The sequence below is a fragment of the Zootoca vivipara genome, chromosome 12 (genome assembly GCF_963506605.1).
Source record: "Zootoca vivipara chromosome 12, rZooViv1.1, whole genome shotgun sequence".
Taxonomy (NCBI): Eukaryota; Metazoa; Chordata; class Lepidosauria; order Squamata; family Lacertidae; genus Zootoca; species Zootoca vivipara.
This window is the reverse complement of record NC_083287.1, coordinates 32268840-32285294: the sequence shown is the minus strand read 5'-3', so window position 1 is coordinate 32285294 and position 16455 is coordinate 32268840. Positions and strand designations below refer to the sequence as shown.

The window sequence follows — 16455 nt, the reverse complement described above, 5'->3', positions numbered from 1 at the left end:
CAGTAGTAGAGTACATATGCTTTGCATGTGGAAAGCTCCAGGATCAATCCCTGGCATCTCAGGTAGCAAGCAGAAGTGGCTTGCCAGCCAGGCAGAACTTTCTCATCTCCTGCTCTCAGGGGTAGGTTGCCAGGTGAGAGACCGAGTTGCTTATGCTGGCTCCGCAGCAGGTAGATCACTGTTGCCTATTAGAAGGGGGAGGAATGAGCTGGTGTAGAGTTTGCTGCAGTATAAACACCTGCAAAGCCAATCTGGCACTCCTGCTGGTGCGTTTGCACCATGCTGACTTCCCTGTTGCCCCTCCCAATAACCAGTAGTGACCCACCTGCTGTGAAGCTAGCATAAGCAGCTCGGACTCACCTGATGAGCTGCTTCTGACAGTAGGTGAGGAGAAAGAACTCTAATTAAGCAATAGTAGGCTAGACGGACAAATAGTCTGGCCTGTTATAAAGGCAGCTTCCTGTGCCTTAATTAATATATACCATTATTTATCTGTAATGTAATCTAAATGAAGAAACAGGGTTGGGCGAATCTGCTAATTTTGATTTCTCTCAAGTGTCTTGTTTTTCCAATCTTGAGTTCAATCTTCCACATTTCTATATCGGTATCTAATTAAATACCTGTCTCTGACTAATGTAGTACTTCACTTACTTTGTTTTTGCTTATTCTTATTAAGTACCAGAGTGTAACTGCAGATAGATGGAGCAATCTATTTCCAATCCACGTCAATTTCACATGTTTGTTCATTTGTATACTCTATTCAGTTTCTACAGTAATCATGGTTTTTTAAAAAATCCTGCACAAATAAATTCTATTTTATAACATAATTTTAATGAAGTGCATATTTTACCTCAGTATATGTGTTTCTAAATGTGTTTTATTTTGAAATATGCATTTTTCAAAAACCACATTATGGGGACCATTTTTTGAGGAAGAATTTTGTATCACAAAATACAGGAAGGGCAGAATCCTAAGGAGAATTATGTTCCCATCTGCACACACATCAGGGAGGTAGAGATCTGGTCAAGATTAAGAAAAAACAGAACCCCTCAAACCTCCTAATGCAGAGTTATAGGATTTGAACTGGGTATAGAGAGGTGGATATCAGACCACTTTGTTTTTACCGCTTATTTTTAAGCTGTCCACTTTCTTCGTATGGCAATTTTGCCCCGTTTGTTGCAACAAAACTAGCTCATGCTACTAAAGCATTTGTGAGCTTACTGAACAGTGAGACAGGATCCTCATCAAATGCTTTGACTGAAACTGCTATGTGATAAGGACAATCTTGTAAAGAGGGCAGATGATGTAAAGAGCTAGAGATGAATTGGCTCTCATAGTTCAGAGCCACTTCTAGTATGGGAAAGCTGGTAGGGGATACTTCATGGTGTTATTTTCCTGCTGAGGATGTTATTCTGCAGAGAAAACGCTATTACATTTATAACTGGCAACAGGCAGTGTCTACTTCAGCCCCTTGTAGCTTCTTTGTTAACTCGGGAGACCATCAGGATAGCAAGTTTTCACGCACATCTCTCCTAATATATGAAATTTCACACACACACACACACACACACACACACACACACACACACACACTCATCTATCTATCTATCTATCACCTATCTATCTACAGTAGAACCTCGACTTACGAAGGCAATCTGTTCCGCGGTGTTCTTCGGAAGTCGAAACCTTCATTTTGCGCATGCGCAGACCGTGTGTGCTGCTTCTGCGTGGCAAAAATACTTCCAGGTTATCAGACTTCGGAGGTCAAAACCATCAGAGGTCGAGGCATTCGTAAGTCGAGGTACCACTATATCTGCATTTTTACAAGCAATTTCCCTTAATTCAATGGGTTTTTTGTATGTTGTTTTCACTAAGATAGGTATTTTTGTGTGTACTTTGACTTAATACTTGGTGTGCATTACTTGGCTGGTGAACTGCACCACAAAATTCAGAGACGTACACATTGAAAAGGGATGCTTGTGATTCAGTTCACATGTTGGTTCAAGCAAGTGCAAATTGGGTAGGTATCCGAACAAATTTCTCCCCCATCTTTACATACCTAACTAAAAAAATAACAACCACAACATGAAAACCCATAGTGTTACCAGACCCATACCTGGTAATGCATTAATATATGCATGATGTAATCATATACTTCGCCCGCAAGCTTGTTTTCTGGCCTCCATGGAATAATGACAAACTGAATTCCTAATAAGGGCACAAGGATCAAAGTGGCTCTGACAGCTTTCATGTACATGTTGGACTCGGCGCGATGAGTGTCTCTTAGCTTGGTTACTAGAACTCGCACAATGTTAAGCAAAAAGAAAAAATTGACCTGAAAGAACAAATGCTTTATTAATCAACCATCATTTTAGATTTGTTTTATTTACAAAAAAACCCACAGAACTTGTAAAACATTAAAATATCAGGGACACATATATTTTGTTTTCATAGACATTTTGAAACGAGATCAATGGAAATTGGATCACATGAAAACAGTGCATAACTCATATCACTGATATGTAAAATTAAATGGATCCATTCATGAAGCTGACCCTGCGGAACTTTTTAAAAATAAATAATAAGACTAGAGCTGGGGGCAAGGGAAAATAACATGGACCAATGGTCCAATTTCCTAGGTCACATATTTTAGGAGTCGGCAAATTGTATTCTCAGGACCAGACTGAGTTTATGGCCTGTAAGATATTATCTGCATCCCTGAACTGGATGCTCCCTAATCCCTGTCGACTGATCCCTGGGGAATAGCCAACAGGAGCAGAAGAGCATCTAGTTCAGGATGAATCCTCCTTGGTTGGATGAAGGTGAAAATGCAGGTAACGTAGAACTAACAACTGAGCGTATTTAGCAAGGCATAGTCCCCAGTCAAAGAGGCCAAAGGCTGTAAGGAGGCAAGGCACATGCCGGTGCCTTCCAGAAGTCGTTGGACTACAAATCCCATAACACCTGTGCACTATCTGGCTGGGTTGACTGGAATTGTAGTTCTAAGTATCTAGGGAGCACAAGGCCGAGGAAGGCTGCAATAGAGACATCTGGAAAAGAAAACCGTGTATAGGCAGGTGCTTTGCCACCCGCTGCCTGTTCCTCTATTACACCCTCTCCAATATTCAGAAGGAATAAATTGTTCTTGTTTTTCCTGTATTTTTTTTTAAAAAATAACACTGTTCAAAAATGTTCCTTTCCCTGCTCCACACCATGTTATCCGAAGTGTATTTCTGAAGCTTAGCTCTCTGCCAAAAGTGCCGCACTTAATCACAGAAATTTAAACACATACATAGAAACCAGAGAACAAATGTACACCTTTCCCCCTTTCAGCATTGAAACAATGCTTAGGCATGTGTGTGTGTGCTGTGGGGGCGATTATAATTTTATAGTCTTTAAGTTGCTGAGGAATGCTCGTAATTAGTGCTGATTTTTTTTTTAAAAAAAAACCCTGCTACCTTAGGGCCAAACTACTTCTGACACTAGAAATGTCATTTGCAGTTGAGTAATTTCATTTTCTAAAATTAATTAGCGGGGGAGGGGTGCAATTGGGGGGGAATCAGGACAACAGTTTTGGGAAGGAAGACGCAAGCTTTCCGGTGTAATTGTTCCAACTAATATTACCCTCTGCTATTTGGCATGGGATGGTTGCTCCCCTAGCACCAAAAATTCCTGTTCAAACAGCTACACATTTAGTCCCTAAGCGCCTTTCAGGCGAAGGGCTGTAGCTCAGTGACAGAGCATCTGCTTCGCCTGCAGAAGGCCCAAGTTTAATCTTCAGCATCTACAGGTAGGGCTGGGAGAGACTCCCTGTTTGAAATCCTGGGTGAAAACCCCCCACTGTTGGTTAGATCAGGCATCTTCAATTTTTTCCAGGACTCACTCATAATCCAAATATGCACCTGAGCACTCATTTCTTAACCTTTTACCATATCCTGGTGGTAGTGCTCCTGCTGTGACCCACCTTGGATCAGGCTGTGATCCACTGGGTCCCAACCCATCAACTGAAGACCAGTGGTGTGGAGAGAACTGAGCAAGATGGACAAAAAGGTCTCTGCCCCTGTATAAAGGCAAAATTATTGGTTTGTTTTTGTTTTTAAAAAGGGTGCTTAAACTGTCTATTTTGATGACAAAGCACATGAGCAGTAATAAAGTAAAGGACCCCTGGACGGTTAAGTCCAGTCAAAGGTGACTACGGGGTTGCGATGCTCATCTCGCTTCAGGTCGAAGGAGCCAGTGTTTGTCTACAGACAGCTTTCCGGGTCATGTGGCCAGCATGACTAAACAGCTTCTGGTGCAACAGAATACCGTGACGGAAACCAGAGCACACGGAAATGCTGTTTACCTTCCCACCGCAGCAGTACCTGTTTGTCTACTTGGACTGATACGTTTTTGAACTGCTAGGTTGGCAGGAACTGGGACAGAGCAACAGGAGCTCACTCGGTCGCAGGGATTTGAATTGCTGACCTTCCAATCAAGCAAACCCAAGAGGCTCAGTGGTTTAGACCAGTGGTCCTCAACCCCCAGGCCATGGACCGCTACCGATCCGTGGATCAATTGATACCGGGCCGCCCAAGGAACATTTAAATACAATTAAATTAAAATTATTAAATCAAAACAATCTAAATAAAATATAAACAGTCAACGTCCTCCCCTTGGTGGGCCACAGTAAAATTATCAAATGTTGACTGGTCCGCGGCGATAAAAAGGTTGGGGAGCACTGGTTTAGACCACAGATCCACCCTGATCCATAATGCACTCCTTGTCTGGACAGGGGCTCTGTACAGTGGTGCCTCGCTAGACGAATTTAATTCGTTCCAACGGTCAATTCGTCCTACGAAAAATTCGTCTTGCGAGGCACCGTTTCCCATAGGAATGCATTAAAAGTTAATTAATGCGTTCCAATGGACTCCAGGGGACTGGCGGCAGAGGCGGCGCTTGCTTGCTTGGCTCACCGGAAGGCAGGCAGACAGGCGGCAACAGCCCCGGAGCTGTCCTTGCTGTCGGCAGTGGGGAGAGAGGAACGAAGGAAGAGAAAGGGCAACTTTCATTCAGGGGGCAAACAGCAGATACCCATTGGGATCACAACCTGAATCAGGGCCCTGTACGGTTACTTTCCCTACAAAACTGGTTTTGTGAGCTCAGTTCCTCAGATTGCTTAAGCCGAAATCATATGATTCTGGAAGCAACGCAGACACTGCACCAATTAAGAAAAGAAAAGACATATCTGCTTTGAGCCCAAGTACCATTATCTCTCCTTCAGTGGCTTCTGAGCTCATAGCCAATGTATTTTTGGAAAGGCAGCACTGTAATGAGCAAGCCAGATAGTAAAGGAGAGGATTTGAAGCCAGCAATCATCACACCTGTTTTCTTTCTTTCTTTCGTTTCTTTTCTGAAAGTGATTAGAGTTCCTTTTAAAAAAGATGATGGGTTTTACTTTGCAGAGTAACCAAAGCATAAAGCTTGGGGGTAGTGGTGGTGGAGTTCAAAAAATAGGAAAAGGTTTGCATATCATCAGCCAACCTTGACCTTTATGATCCCAGAGGGGAGAGGGGGGGGAATCAGACTGCTGCTATAAATCTTGAGCTGGTTGTGGTTCTTAAGAGGCCAGAGGGCATGCAAAGTATTCCCATCCAGATGATAAAATTTAGTATGGCATTAAGCACAGCAGCTCTCTTTCACAGACCGTTACACGGAAAACGATCATGTGTCGTTTCCATTCTGGGTAAATGGATTGAGTCATTGAAGCCTGACTACCATAAGCAACCTACTATTTCTCCATATATATTATTGTTTTATTTTTTAAAAAAGGCATCAAAACTCTGTCAGACAACTGAAAGCTAAATTAACTTTGTGAAGACAGACTGAGGCTACTTCGTTGCCATTTCCGCCTTCCTCATCGCCGGAGTAGTTCTTCTTATAACGCACATGTCTGCAGGCAAAAGTTAAATACCAGGTCATCCCGTTTTGAATCTTCTGGGGTGTCAACATCCCGATCTTACACAGGTTATGTATATAAAGCTGTGGGGAAGGTGCTTTGCATGTAGAAGGTCCCAGGTTCAATCCTTGGCAGGAGAGACTCCCTGCTTGAAACTCTGGAGAGCTCCTGCCAGTTGGTGTAGACAGTGCTGAGCTAGATGGTCTGACTTGGTATACGGCAGCCTCCTATATACTTGGCCAATCTTGCCAGTTGCAATCCTATTAGAAACAGTTGCTATCAAAATCTAGGCAGGAAATAATGCACAGGCACGGAACAGCTTAAGGATTCAAGGTAGCCAGCTCAAGAGCTTTGCTTGGTGGTAGTGGCTACAATCCATATTAAGGCCAGCCATTTCTACCTTTTGCTCGGGTGGTGAGCTTTTGTGGAAGGTCCTATGGGAATAGTGCAACACCCGCCCCCCAAATTTTGTATACCACCATTTTATTTCTGTGTTGGACGCCATTCTTTCTCTTTTTCAGTTCCAAGCTGTTGAATTAGGTTAGCTTTTTGTACTCTTTTAAATAATAATGTATAGATTTCTTTTCTCTATTTATTGACTTTGGGCAGTATTCAACTTACTAATGCTTTGCGTTAGCACACTTCTTAGCGCTAGCGCAAGGGGATTTCCTCGCTCCTGCGTGCCCCACACCACCCCCAAATCATCTTCGGAACAGATTTAGTGGGTGTGTTGGGGGAAGAGATGGGGGAGAAGATTGCGTTGCTCAAGGAGAAATCTTTTCAATGATGGAACCTCAGTCTTAGCACCACACTGAGTACAACTCAGTCTGGTTATTTTTAGGGAGTATGTTTTCTGAACTGTTATATTTATTATTGTTCATTTGGTATGCTGTTGTGAGACACTTTGGGCACATTTTTTTAAAACAAACAAACAAACAAACATTTTATTTATTTTCTATCACTTTTGGAGACTTGGGTTAGATGGCTTTGAAACCTGAGCCTGTCTTGTATTATAGTGCTGGTTTTATGTCTGTGTTCTGTTATTGACATAATATTATTTCTATTTTGTCATGTGATTTTTAAATATGTGGTTTATTTATTCTTATGCTAAATTTCTTTAAGTGATGAAAAATGGCATACAAACACTAAATAGAGTTGTTCACACAGGGCCTTATTTGCCAAATTTCAAAAGGAAAGCTTCTGGGTTCCTGAGGGCAGCCAATATGCTACTTGATGCAGCAACAAACCTTTCTCCCTCTTCTAGTTAGAAAAAAGGGGGGGTGGGGGAGGAAATAACAATTTCCTCTTAAAAGGTAAGAGACCCTCTCCCAGCTGGAAGTTCCTGAAGTCCTCCCTGCCTCCTGAATAGTTCTCTGAGATGACTTTTGCATCATTTGAAAGGACCAAAAACCACTGGGCTAAAATATGTTGGCCTAATGCTATAGATATACAGATATATAACCACATAATCAATACAATCATGTTGCTGAAACCATGTCTGGCATACTGAGAAGCTCCCTGCCCCCACCTGTGCTTTCTAGCTATCTGGAGTCAACCAGGAACTACAAATATCCCAAAATAATGAGTCAGCTCCTTCAAACGATCACACGGGCCAATTAACAAGAAGACAAAGATGTGTCAAGCTGCAAGGATAATGAAAGGAGGTGAAGAACACATAAGAAAAAGCTGAGAAAGGCGTGTAAATTCAGCCAAGGAGGCACGAGAAAGGTGGTAGTGTGAAGAGAAGAAGAGACACAGCATGATTATACAGAAAGGAAGGAAAGGAAACACTTGCCCAAGACATCGTGCAGAGAAGAAGAAGAGTTTGGATTTGATATCCCGCTTTATCACTACCCTAAGGAGTCTCAAAGCGGCTAACAATCTCCTTTCCCTTCCTCTCCCATAACAAACACTCTGTGAGGTGGGTGGGGCTGAGAGACTTCAGAGAAGTGTGACTAGCCCAAGGTCACCCAGCAGCTGCATGTGGAGGAGCGGAGACGCGAACCCGGTTCCCCAGATTATGAGTCTACCGCTCTTAACCACTACACCACACCACAGAGAATTGAGGCTTGCCACAAAAACGGTTTCTTTATACTGTTCCGTTTCCATCTTTGCATGGATTGCATTAGGAACACAGGAAGTGGCCTTATATTAGAAAACCTAGCTCAAAACTAGCTCCACACCACGGGCAGCCAAGGTGTTGTTGCACTACAACCCCTGCCAGCAGAGGCAACGGCCAGGAATGATGGGAGCTGTAGTCCAGTATCTGGAGCACACCATGTTGGCTATCCCTGCTTTACAATGACTAGCTGTGGCTCTCCAGGATTTCAGACAGGCGTCCAACCTGGCCCTACCCAGACATTTAACTAAGTGAGCAGTGGTGGGAACGAGTCTGCACATGCCTGACTTCTACATGTTTTTTTGAAGGTCTTGAAAGACACCCCCCCATGAAAACAACTGCACATATCATAGGGTAGCCCCCCACTGTTTTCAATGGGGGCTTACTCTCAGCTAAGTGTGTGCAGGCTTATAGCCTCAGAATGCAATCCTATGCACTTACTTCCAGGTAAGCACACATAGGATTGCAGTGCACCTGTGTGCACCAGGTTTGCTCAGAAATAGTGTTACATTACTGTTATTATTTTAAAATAATCTTAAATTATTGCTATTAGCAGTGTTGGGTGCCATGCAGAAAAGGGGGATAAAATACTAAGTCATAACTGTAATCAGTAATAATATCATTAATAAAATAAAAACAAGAAAAAAATAACAGGTTGTATCCAATGTTAGTCTGATTCAGAGCAGGCCAACTGAAATTAATGGTCATGGCTCATTTAGGCCTATTAATTTCAGTGGGTCCACTCTGAGTTCTGTTTACTTGGATTTAGATACTGTATTTGCCCAAATATGTGCCGCACTTTTTTTCCAATTTCCGACCGTGCAAAAGTTGAAGTGCAGTTTATATTCGTGACTTTACGCCGCCGGCAAAGCAGCTTGGCTCCCCCCCTCCCCGGAAGCAGCCCGGGGTGCGGGGCCAAAGGAAGGAAGGGGCTACCAAATTTTAAAGGTGCAACTTATTTGCGGGTGCAGCTTATATCTGGGCCAATACGTTGGTAATAATAATAATAATAATAATAATAATAATAATAATAATAATATTCAATAATAATAATAAATAGGAAAAATAATAATACAGTGCTCTTAATGCAATAGCAAATGATTTTCTCACCAATAAAGCTGCCATCACAGGCCCATGAACAACATACAACAGGTGAGTGTCAACACTAATCCAGCAGCTGGGAGGAGAGAAAAAGACATTTACTAAAAGAGCAAACTTGCTTTGTTTTTATTAAGAAATGCTAAGTAAACTATAAAGAACAAACATGATACTTACTTATCGTTGAAGTATTTGGTTCTTGCCACAGCATGAATTGATGCCGGCACTAAAGGAAACCCTAGAATGGATAATTATATGCATCACATTTCAGTTTTTGTAATGCGATCTATGTTGGGCTGAAAAAAAACCTTTTGAAAATCATAAAGAAATGTGAATTAGAGAATAACAAGCCTATCTCTCTGTGTAAAGTGCAGCAGCTATGTGATAAAGTATGTTCCCACAAGACAGCTACTACATATGAAGGCCTTAAAGTGTGAGGAACCTGCAGCTTTCCTGTTGGTTCTTACTAAAGGAGAGAAGCACGGCAAGAGACTTCCCCCAAAGAATCCTGGAAAATGTGGTTTACTCCACACCATGCTACAATTCCCAGCACACTATAGTTCCGAGCATTGTTTGTGCTTTAAATGTATGTTGTGCATGCAGTCTGGGTGACTTGACCACTGACTGCAAATACATTTCTTACTCCTGCTGTACTAAAGAACCTTTACAAGCGAGTCTTGTAATGAATATGCCTTGTCCGTGTGAGAGATGTTAGTGCTGCTGACTGAGGCAAGCCATGGAGTTAAGGCTGACAAGCACATACATAGAGTTATTTTTCCAAAGCATTTTTCTTTTAATACCACCCATACAAACTTTCCCCTGTCAAATTAAGTACAGGCTCGGGGTGTCTGAAGGAATGAAGAGTTTTTGCACTCAAATCATTGCTCTGGTTGAGGTAAGCCTCCCAAAATGCTGAAATAACTAAAAATAAATAAATGTCAGGGAATTCAGTTTGAGGGACTGCTTATAGATATTGATTATATATGTTAATTTGGGGGTGGGGTGTGGTGGAGCATGGAATGCTTTCTTTGGTTATTGATTTCCATCTGGTTTTTTAAAAATAAAACACTGCCATTTTAAAGTGAACTGCTGCCACTCATTTTAAGAGCTATTCTTTTCTATAATAGTGTTCAGAGCCGTATGCCTCTAAATACCGTATAGACACTGAATATAAGCCTCACTTCCCCCTCAAATTCCGACCATGAAAAGTTGAAGTGTGGCTTATATTCGCGACCTTAAGGTATGTAGCCAGGAGCGTGGGGCAAATGCCAGGAGCGTGGCAAGGCAGTGCCCACCCCATGCATAGTCCCCCGTCCTCTCCCCCAAGGCTGGGAAGGGAAAGAGCAAGGAAAGGGAAAGGCCGCCGGCAACACAGCACAGCTCCCCCTCCCCCCGTACGCAGCCAGGAGCAGCAAGGAATGGAGTGGCTTATATTTGGGTATTTTTTTTTCTTTTTCTTCTTCACCCTCCAATTTTAAAGGTGTGGCTTATATTCAGGTGCAGCTTATAATTCAGGCCAATACGGTAGATTGGCAATGTCTTCTACGCTTTGAAAGCATGCTCCCTGCCTCAAATGGTTTCCATGGCAAATGACTAATGCCGCAAGTATACATGTGCTTCATAGGACTTTAGTCTCATGAAGAAAGTGTTGCTGTTAAGGTTTCCCCCCATTAATCACAGAGCACAAAGAGGACTATGGAATTTGCTACTGCAAGATGTAGTGATGATGACGACCAGCAACTGAGATGGCGTTAAAAGGAGATTAGACATATCATGGAGGACAGGACTATCAGTGGTTACTAATCATGATGGCTTCAGTTCTGAGGGTGCTCTACCTCTGAAAAGCAGCCACTGGAGAGTAGGAGTGAGGAGATTGCTGTTGCACTAAAGGCCTGATTGGAGTAGTTCGACCCTTGGTTTGATTCAACAGGGTTCTTTTGCTTTTATTTACATGAATAAAGTTGGCTTGGTCTTGCTGGGTTCAAGTCAGAACAAACCACCGTCCCTGGGTTTGCATGACTCAAGAAACTCTGGTTACTTAAAAATTGAAGGCCAAAGCTTTAAATCACCTCCTGTCATTTGTAAAGGAGGAGGAGATGGGAGCGTGTGAATCCAAGGCTGCTACGTGCTTGTCCACATAACGCTAAACCATGGTTTGGCATTACTTCTTAGCTGAGTCTATGTCTTCTCGTATTCTCCAGGTTTAAGCAATGAGCCCTGCTCTCTTTTTGGTAACTGAAAAATTCATTGGAATTGGCAACAGTAACTAGGCTGATTTGAGGATAAAGACAGAAAATGATTCTGAGAGTGCAATTTTATACACGTCTACTCTGAGATCTGTTGGACTTACTCCTAGGTAAGCATATAAAGGACTGGAGTCTAATTTCACATTTCAAAAAACCACAGTCAGAGTAACTTTTTTACTCTTCGTTTTTGTTAGCGTATATGTTCGGTTTCTGAATATTAGTTCTCATGGGAAACTTACAGATTCTTGCTTCACACAATTAACTCAAGGCAGTGTCAATTTACTCTTGGCAGAAAGCCAAGGTCTGTCTGGCCTGGCAACAGCTCTCTGATTGGTTAATGACCAGCACTGAACTCTGTTATCTAGGAATGCTAGCACAGTTGTTTCTTGTTGGGTGTTAGGAGTAGGAGTGCTACGTATGGTTGGAGAGAGAGACAGAGAGGATTTATTTTGCTTTGCTTTGTATGCAGAAACTCTGCTGGTTTTATTTTCTTTTAATAAATCCTGTAAATAGTTATTCTGCGTCTAGCCGACTAGTCATTTCCACCTCAACTAGCTTCTGCGCTGTGCAGGAAAACTCTGCTACGTTTGGGCTAAAGCCACTAGAGCTATGCCTGACACTTCAAAATTCTAAGAGTATAAACATTTCAAAACTAGATTGTGCTTTCGATTAAAAACCAATACGTAGTTGAGTTATGTGGATTTTGGGTGAAGGCTTGCAAATGATTTCAAAACTTACCCAAACATCAGCATTCTGGTATGTTAATGTTTGTGATATGTCATTACTGTTGATGATATTGGAGCGACGTTCGAAGGTTTTATGGAAACAATCTGTATTCAGATTGCTTGAATAAAAACAAGATCATTCTTCTTGCAAGCAGTTCTAATTTCAGCCTCAGATAACACTGATAACTCTTGCTTCCTTGCTCCACCTGAGTGGTTTTACATCTACTGAAGTGAAATTGTAATGTGCAAAGCTGTCAGTACGGTATGACAAAGGCAAAACAGGAAAGGGTTTGTCTGCCATGGAAGTATGGCAGGAATTGGCTTTGCATTTTTAACAGCTCTCCTTAATAAAATTCAGATAGTTCATTTAGTCATCTCCCGATTAGCATTCTCATGGATATTGATTCATGTTAAAATTCATGCAAGGTGGGCACATTACCACAATGCACCAAATACAAGATTAAGCCAGCTATTGTCTCAAGGTTTTCAGTCAAATATATCGGACCCAATGTCAAAATAAATATTTTGGGCATACTATGCAATTTGACCCACTTACTGAGATGCACAGTCCATTTGCTCTAACATGAGAGGCCATTTTGCTAAGCTGATTCCAGTTGGTTCACGTGGGGCATAACATGCTACGGGAGGGAGTTACTATAGCTGGGAGCTGTGGTAGCCTCTAGGAGATTATTCTTCTGACAATCTGTCTAACAAGCAATTCATCTAATGCAAAGGCATTCCTTGTACACAACTGTTCCCACCACAACCCATCGTAGGCACCAGCTCTGGGAATAGCATGCAGGGGTCATTTAAAAAGGACAAGGGAATCATTGCTCCTCGTGCTTCAAACCAGGAGAGATTATTTCACTGGTTCTGCACAATGAGTGATCACGGTTATAAAGTATGCAGATTGCAAGAAGAAAATCCTTCTGGAGTAAGGAAAAGAAGATAAGTTAGCAACTGCTTTATTGAGAAATGGGATTTATTTGTTGGTGCAATAAAAGGCAATGTATTGTTGAACTATAATCACTGCTAGGAACACTGCAATAAGCAATACACAAGAACTGGCTTTATCAGAACCATACTTTCTTACTAGCATTTCCCTTCCCTTTTCTATATGTTTATCTGTAGGTGTGTGTGTATTTATATATTTGCAAATATACTGTAAAATATTTATTATTATTATTATTATTATTATTATTATTATTATTATTGTTATTATTATCATGAGTTAAATAGTGATTTTATGTAAGCACCATCTTTCAAACTGTAGTGTGCGTAAAGGTCCTGCTTAAAGCACACAGACTTTTAAGCCCAGGTGTTAACTTCCAATTTCGGGGGGTGGGGGCCTTTTGTATCAGTAAATTTCTAAGTGTCTTATGTCTTCTCTTAAATCAAATATTTTTCAAAGTAGAATATCGGTACGGTAATAAGTTTTATGATTCATCAGGAGCACTTCCTAATACTTAACAGGGGAAAAAACAAAACCTTGCTCCCTCTGCAAGGCCGTCACCAGCTGGCCTAGGGGCCCTCACACTTCCAGCCACTGGAAACCAGAAGAAAGAAGAACACAAGAAATTAAAGAACAGGAAGGAGGGGAAATGACACATACCCCAGCCCAAGAGGTAATACCAGTGCAGACGCTGCTCTTCAGCAAATACTGCCACCACAATGAGAGTATGAAGATAAATGCCTTCACAAAGCATCCAGAAGTAGTTACAGCCCATCATGTATTGGTGAAAAAACTGAAGCACTTTGCAGCTTACCTGTCAGACAAACAGAAAAGCATTAAACTGTAGACAGACAACCATATGAATGCCACAGGTAAGCAAACAAACAAAAGTATTGGTGCTAAGATCCAAAAGGATTTTCCATGCCTGATGTTTATTGGAATCTTCCAACAATTTCTGTGGACTGTGAGCTACAAATAAATCAGATATATTGAGGACATGGACCTCCTAAATCACCAGGCATCACGTACAACGAGCCAAAATTCCAAAAGCTACTACCAGCAACTCACACATTAGAATTTTCCCCCTTCACTCTGAAGTTCTGCAGAGCTAACAAATAAGTAGACCTAGAGGCCAGCTAAAGTACTGGAGAGATGCTAGCTGGATCATTCAAAGGTCACGTTAACCTGCCTTTCCTGATCCTTCCTCTTGGTGCTCTGTTTCTAAAAGCTAGAATTGATTTCCAAAGTTACGCATGTCTGTATTGGAGAAATGGACTAGTTATCAAAAGGAAACTCTCACGAGATCTCAGGATTCCTGTTTAAAATATGAAGTAGGGGAAACTGAGTAGGGAGAAAAGTGCATCAATAATCAAGGCTCTATACATTTTGGAATAAGTCTGGTTGTGCATTCTCAGCCTGAAACTTCCAAGCTGATATGAGCCATGGAAACCTACTTTTCACAAATTAAGCACTGAGACAAAAGAATTGCCTGTAAGAAGAAAGCAAATATCTGCATGTTCCTTATGAAAATGTAAGGTCCCTAAATCTTCCCCAGACTGTTTTCCTAAAGCATGGGTCAATATGTTCTATGACCTGTCCTTTGTAAACTGGAATGAGTCTCTCAGCTGGTGTTCAAGACACCCTCTTTCTGTTCTTATTGATCATAGCCTGTTGAGCATTGCGGTGACTGACAGACACACAGAGCTCTGTACATACTGCTCTTCAGTCGTGATGGGACTTTATCAAACCAAAACATATCCGTCTCTAAAAATTGCCAATAAACAGCCTCTGTGAACTTGACAGTGCCTTTTGGTAGATAACTTTAGTTTCTTTTATTTGACTGACAGCCAGCTGCTCCAAAAATCATTACAAGAGAAAATTCAGGTCTAAGGAGACATGCAAATATCTAAAAATGTGTTTGTTTGTTCCATGGACCTATTGAGCGCAGATTAGGGTGGCCACTTACACATCACCAAAAGGGAGGGAGGAGAAGCAAAAGAGGATGAAAAGAGGGCACAAATTGGTATACAATTTACGTATGTTGGTTTATATGTATAGAAGCAAGTTGATAAAGAATGGCTATCATTTAAACACAAATGCACCTTACCATAACAAGGAAGACCAGGCAACCTATATTCCTTCTCAGAATGTTCACCAAGGTGATATCGATTGTCAGTTTTAATGCCCCTGCTCTCTCTCTCCTTTATATTTAAACCAGCCAGCTCTTCAACTAGAAGGCATCTTCAAATAGAGGACTGTTCTTAGAAAGCCCTCCATATAGAGGACTGTCCTCTGTAAAGAAGGACACATGGCCACCATACACAGATGCGGAGAACCACCTCTCAAATGATTTAGGCCCCATCTCTCTCTTAATCTCTCTTTGCAATGTAAGGCATGGGATATATCAACATCACCTAGTGCTACTATGAAACTTCTGGTTCTGAAAACAGTACCACGGGACAGGCCAAATCGATGCCAGCTGGGATATGGCAAGTGGTCAAAAAGAAACAACGTAAAGTGTATATATACCATATGAAGTACCCTATGCAGGTGATCTTATCAAAATGTCCACATCTCTCTTTCTTAAAGGTAATGCTTTAAGAGGCATACACATCCATCCAGGCACTGCGTCTGTGCTAGTTAGAGCACTTTCACCCAAAAAGTGGCATTGAGACTCAGCAATCAACAACAGGTCGGTTCTCAAATTATGGGACTCTGGGCCCTTGACTTCCTCAGGTTTTATCCAAAATTACGCCACTTGGTAGCCTTCTAAGAACAGTAGCTAAGAGGACCACTGCAAAAGGTAGTGAGAGCAGGTGCCGCCAGTAAAAAGGCCACTTCTGATATACTTTGATGCCCTTGCCAACTTGTCCTTTGCTCTTGATAAAACAACATTGCAAAAGAAAGCTAGCTACTGAAGCCCCATTGTTACTTTTTCCGAATGGATAAAGCCTTTTGCAACAATAGTTGAATGCAGCCATGAGAGCAGAGTTGAATGAAACAGTGGAAATAGAGAAAGAGGGAGTTATCTGGAGGAGTCCAGCTTGTCTGAGAGTTATAGCATGTGAGTTACTGTTATTTCTATTTCATCTCATTGTTCTGCCAATGGGCACAGAGTGGCATAGATGGGCTACTGCCCTTGGCCCTCACAACAACCTGGTGAGGTGGGCTGCAGTGAGACTGAATTTGAACCCAGATCTCTATATTCCCAGCCCAACATTTTAACAACACTGGCTTTCTCTGTGGAGTTGGGTTGTACTGCTTATTCAAAAGCATTTCCTCTGCATCTCCTGAAGCAGGTTGTCAGAACAACACGGTGAAGTGGATTGGGCTGAGGTATACTAAGCCGTCATGCAGTGAGGCCAAATGGGGATTTA

General features: G+C 41.8%; 1 protein-coding gene across 2 annotated transcripts in view; it reads right to left on the bottom strand.

Moving 5' to 3' along the window:
• The window catches only part of CALCR (calcitonin receptor), a 140014-nt gene that overhangs the window by 15960 nt on the left and 107599 nt on the right, over nucleotides 1–16455 (bottom strand). For both annotated transcript variants that reach the window (XM_035129172.2, XM_060280765.1), the window contains exons 8-11: nucleotides 13739–13892; nucleotides 9333–9393; nucleotides 9168–9234; nucleotides 2117–2335 (exon numbers count right to left, since the gene is read on the bottom strand). In XM_035129172.2, coding sequence (XP_034985063.1) covers nucleotides 2117–2335; nucleotides 9168–9234; nucleotides 9333–9393; nucleotides 13739–13892 — 501 coding nt within the window. The remainder of the gene's footprint in view (nucleotides 1–2116; nucleotides 2336–9167; nucleotides 9235–9332; nucleotides 9394–13738; nucleotides 13893–16455) is intronic.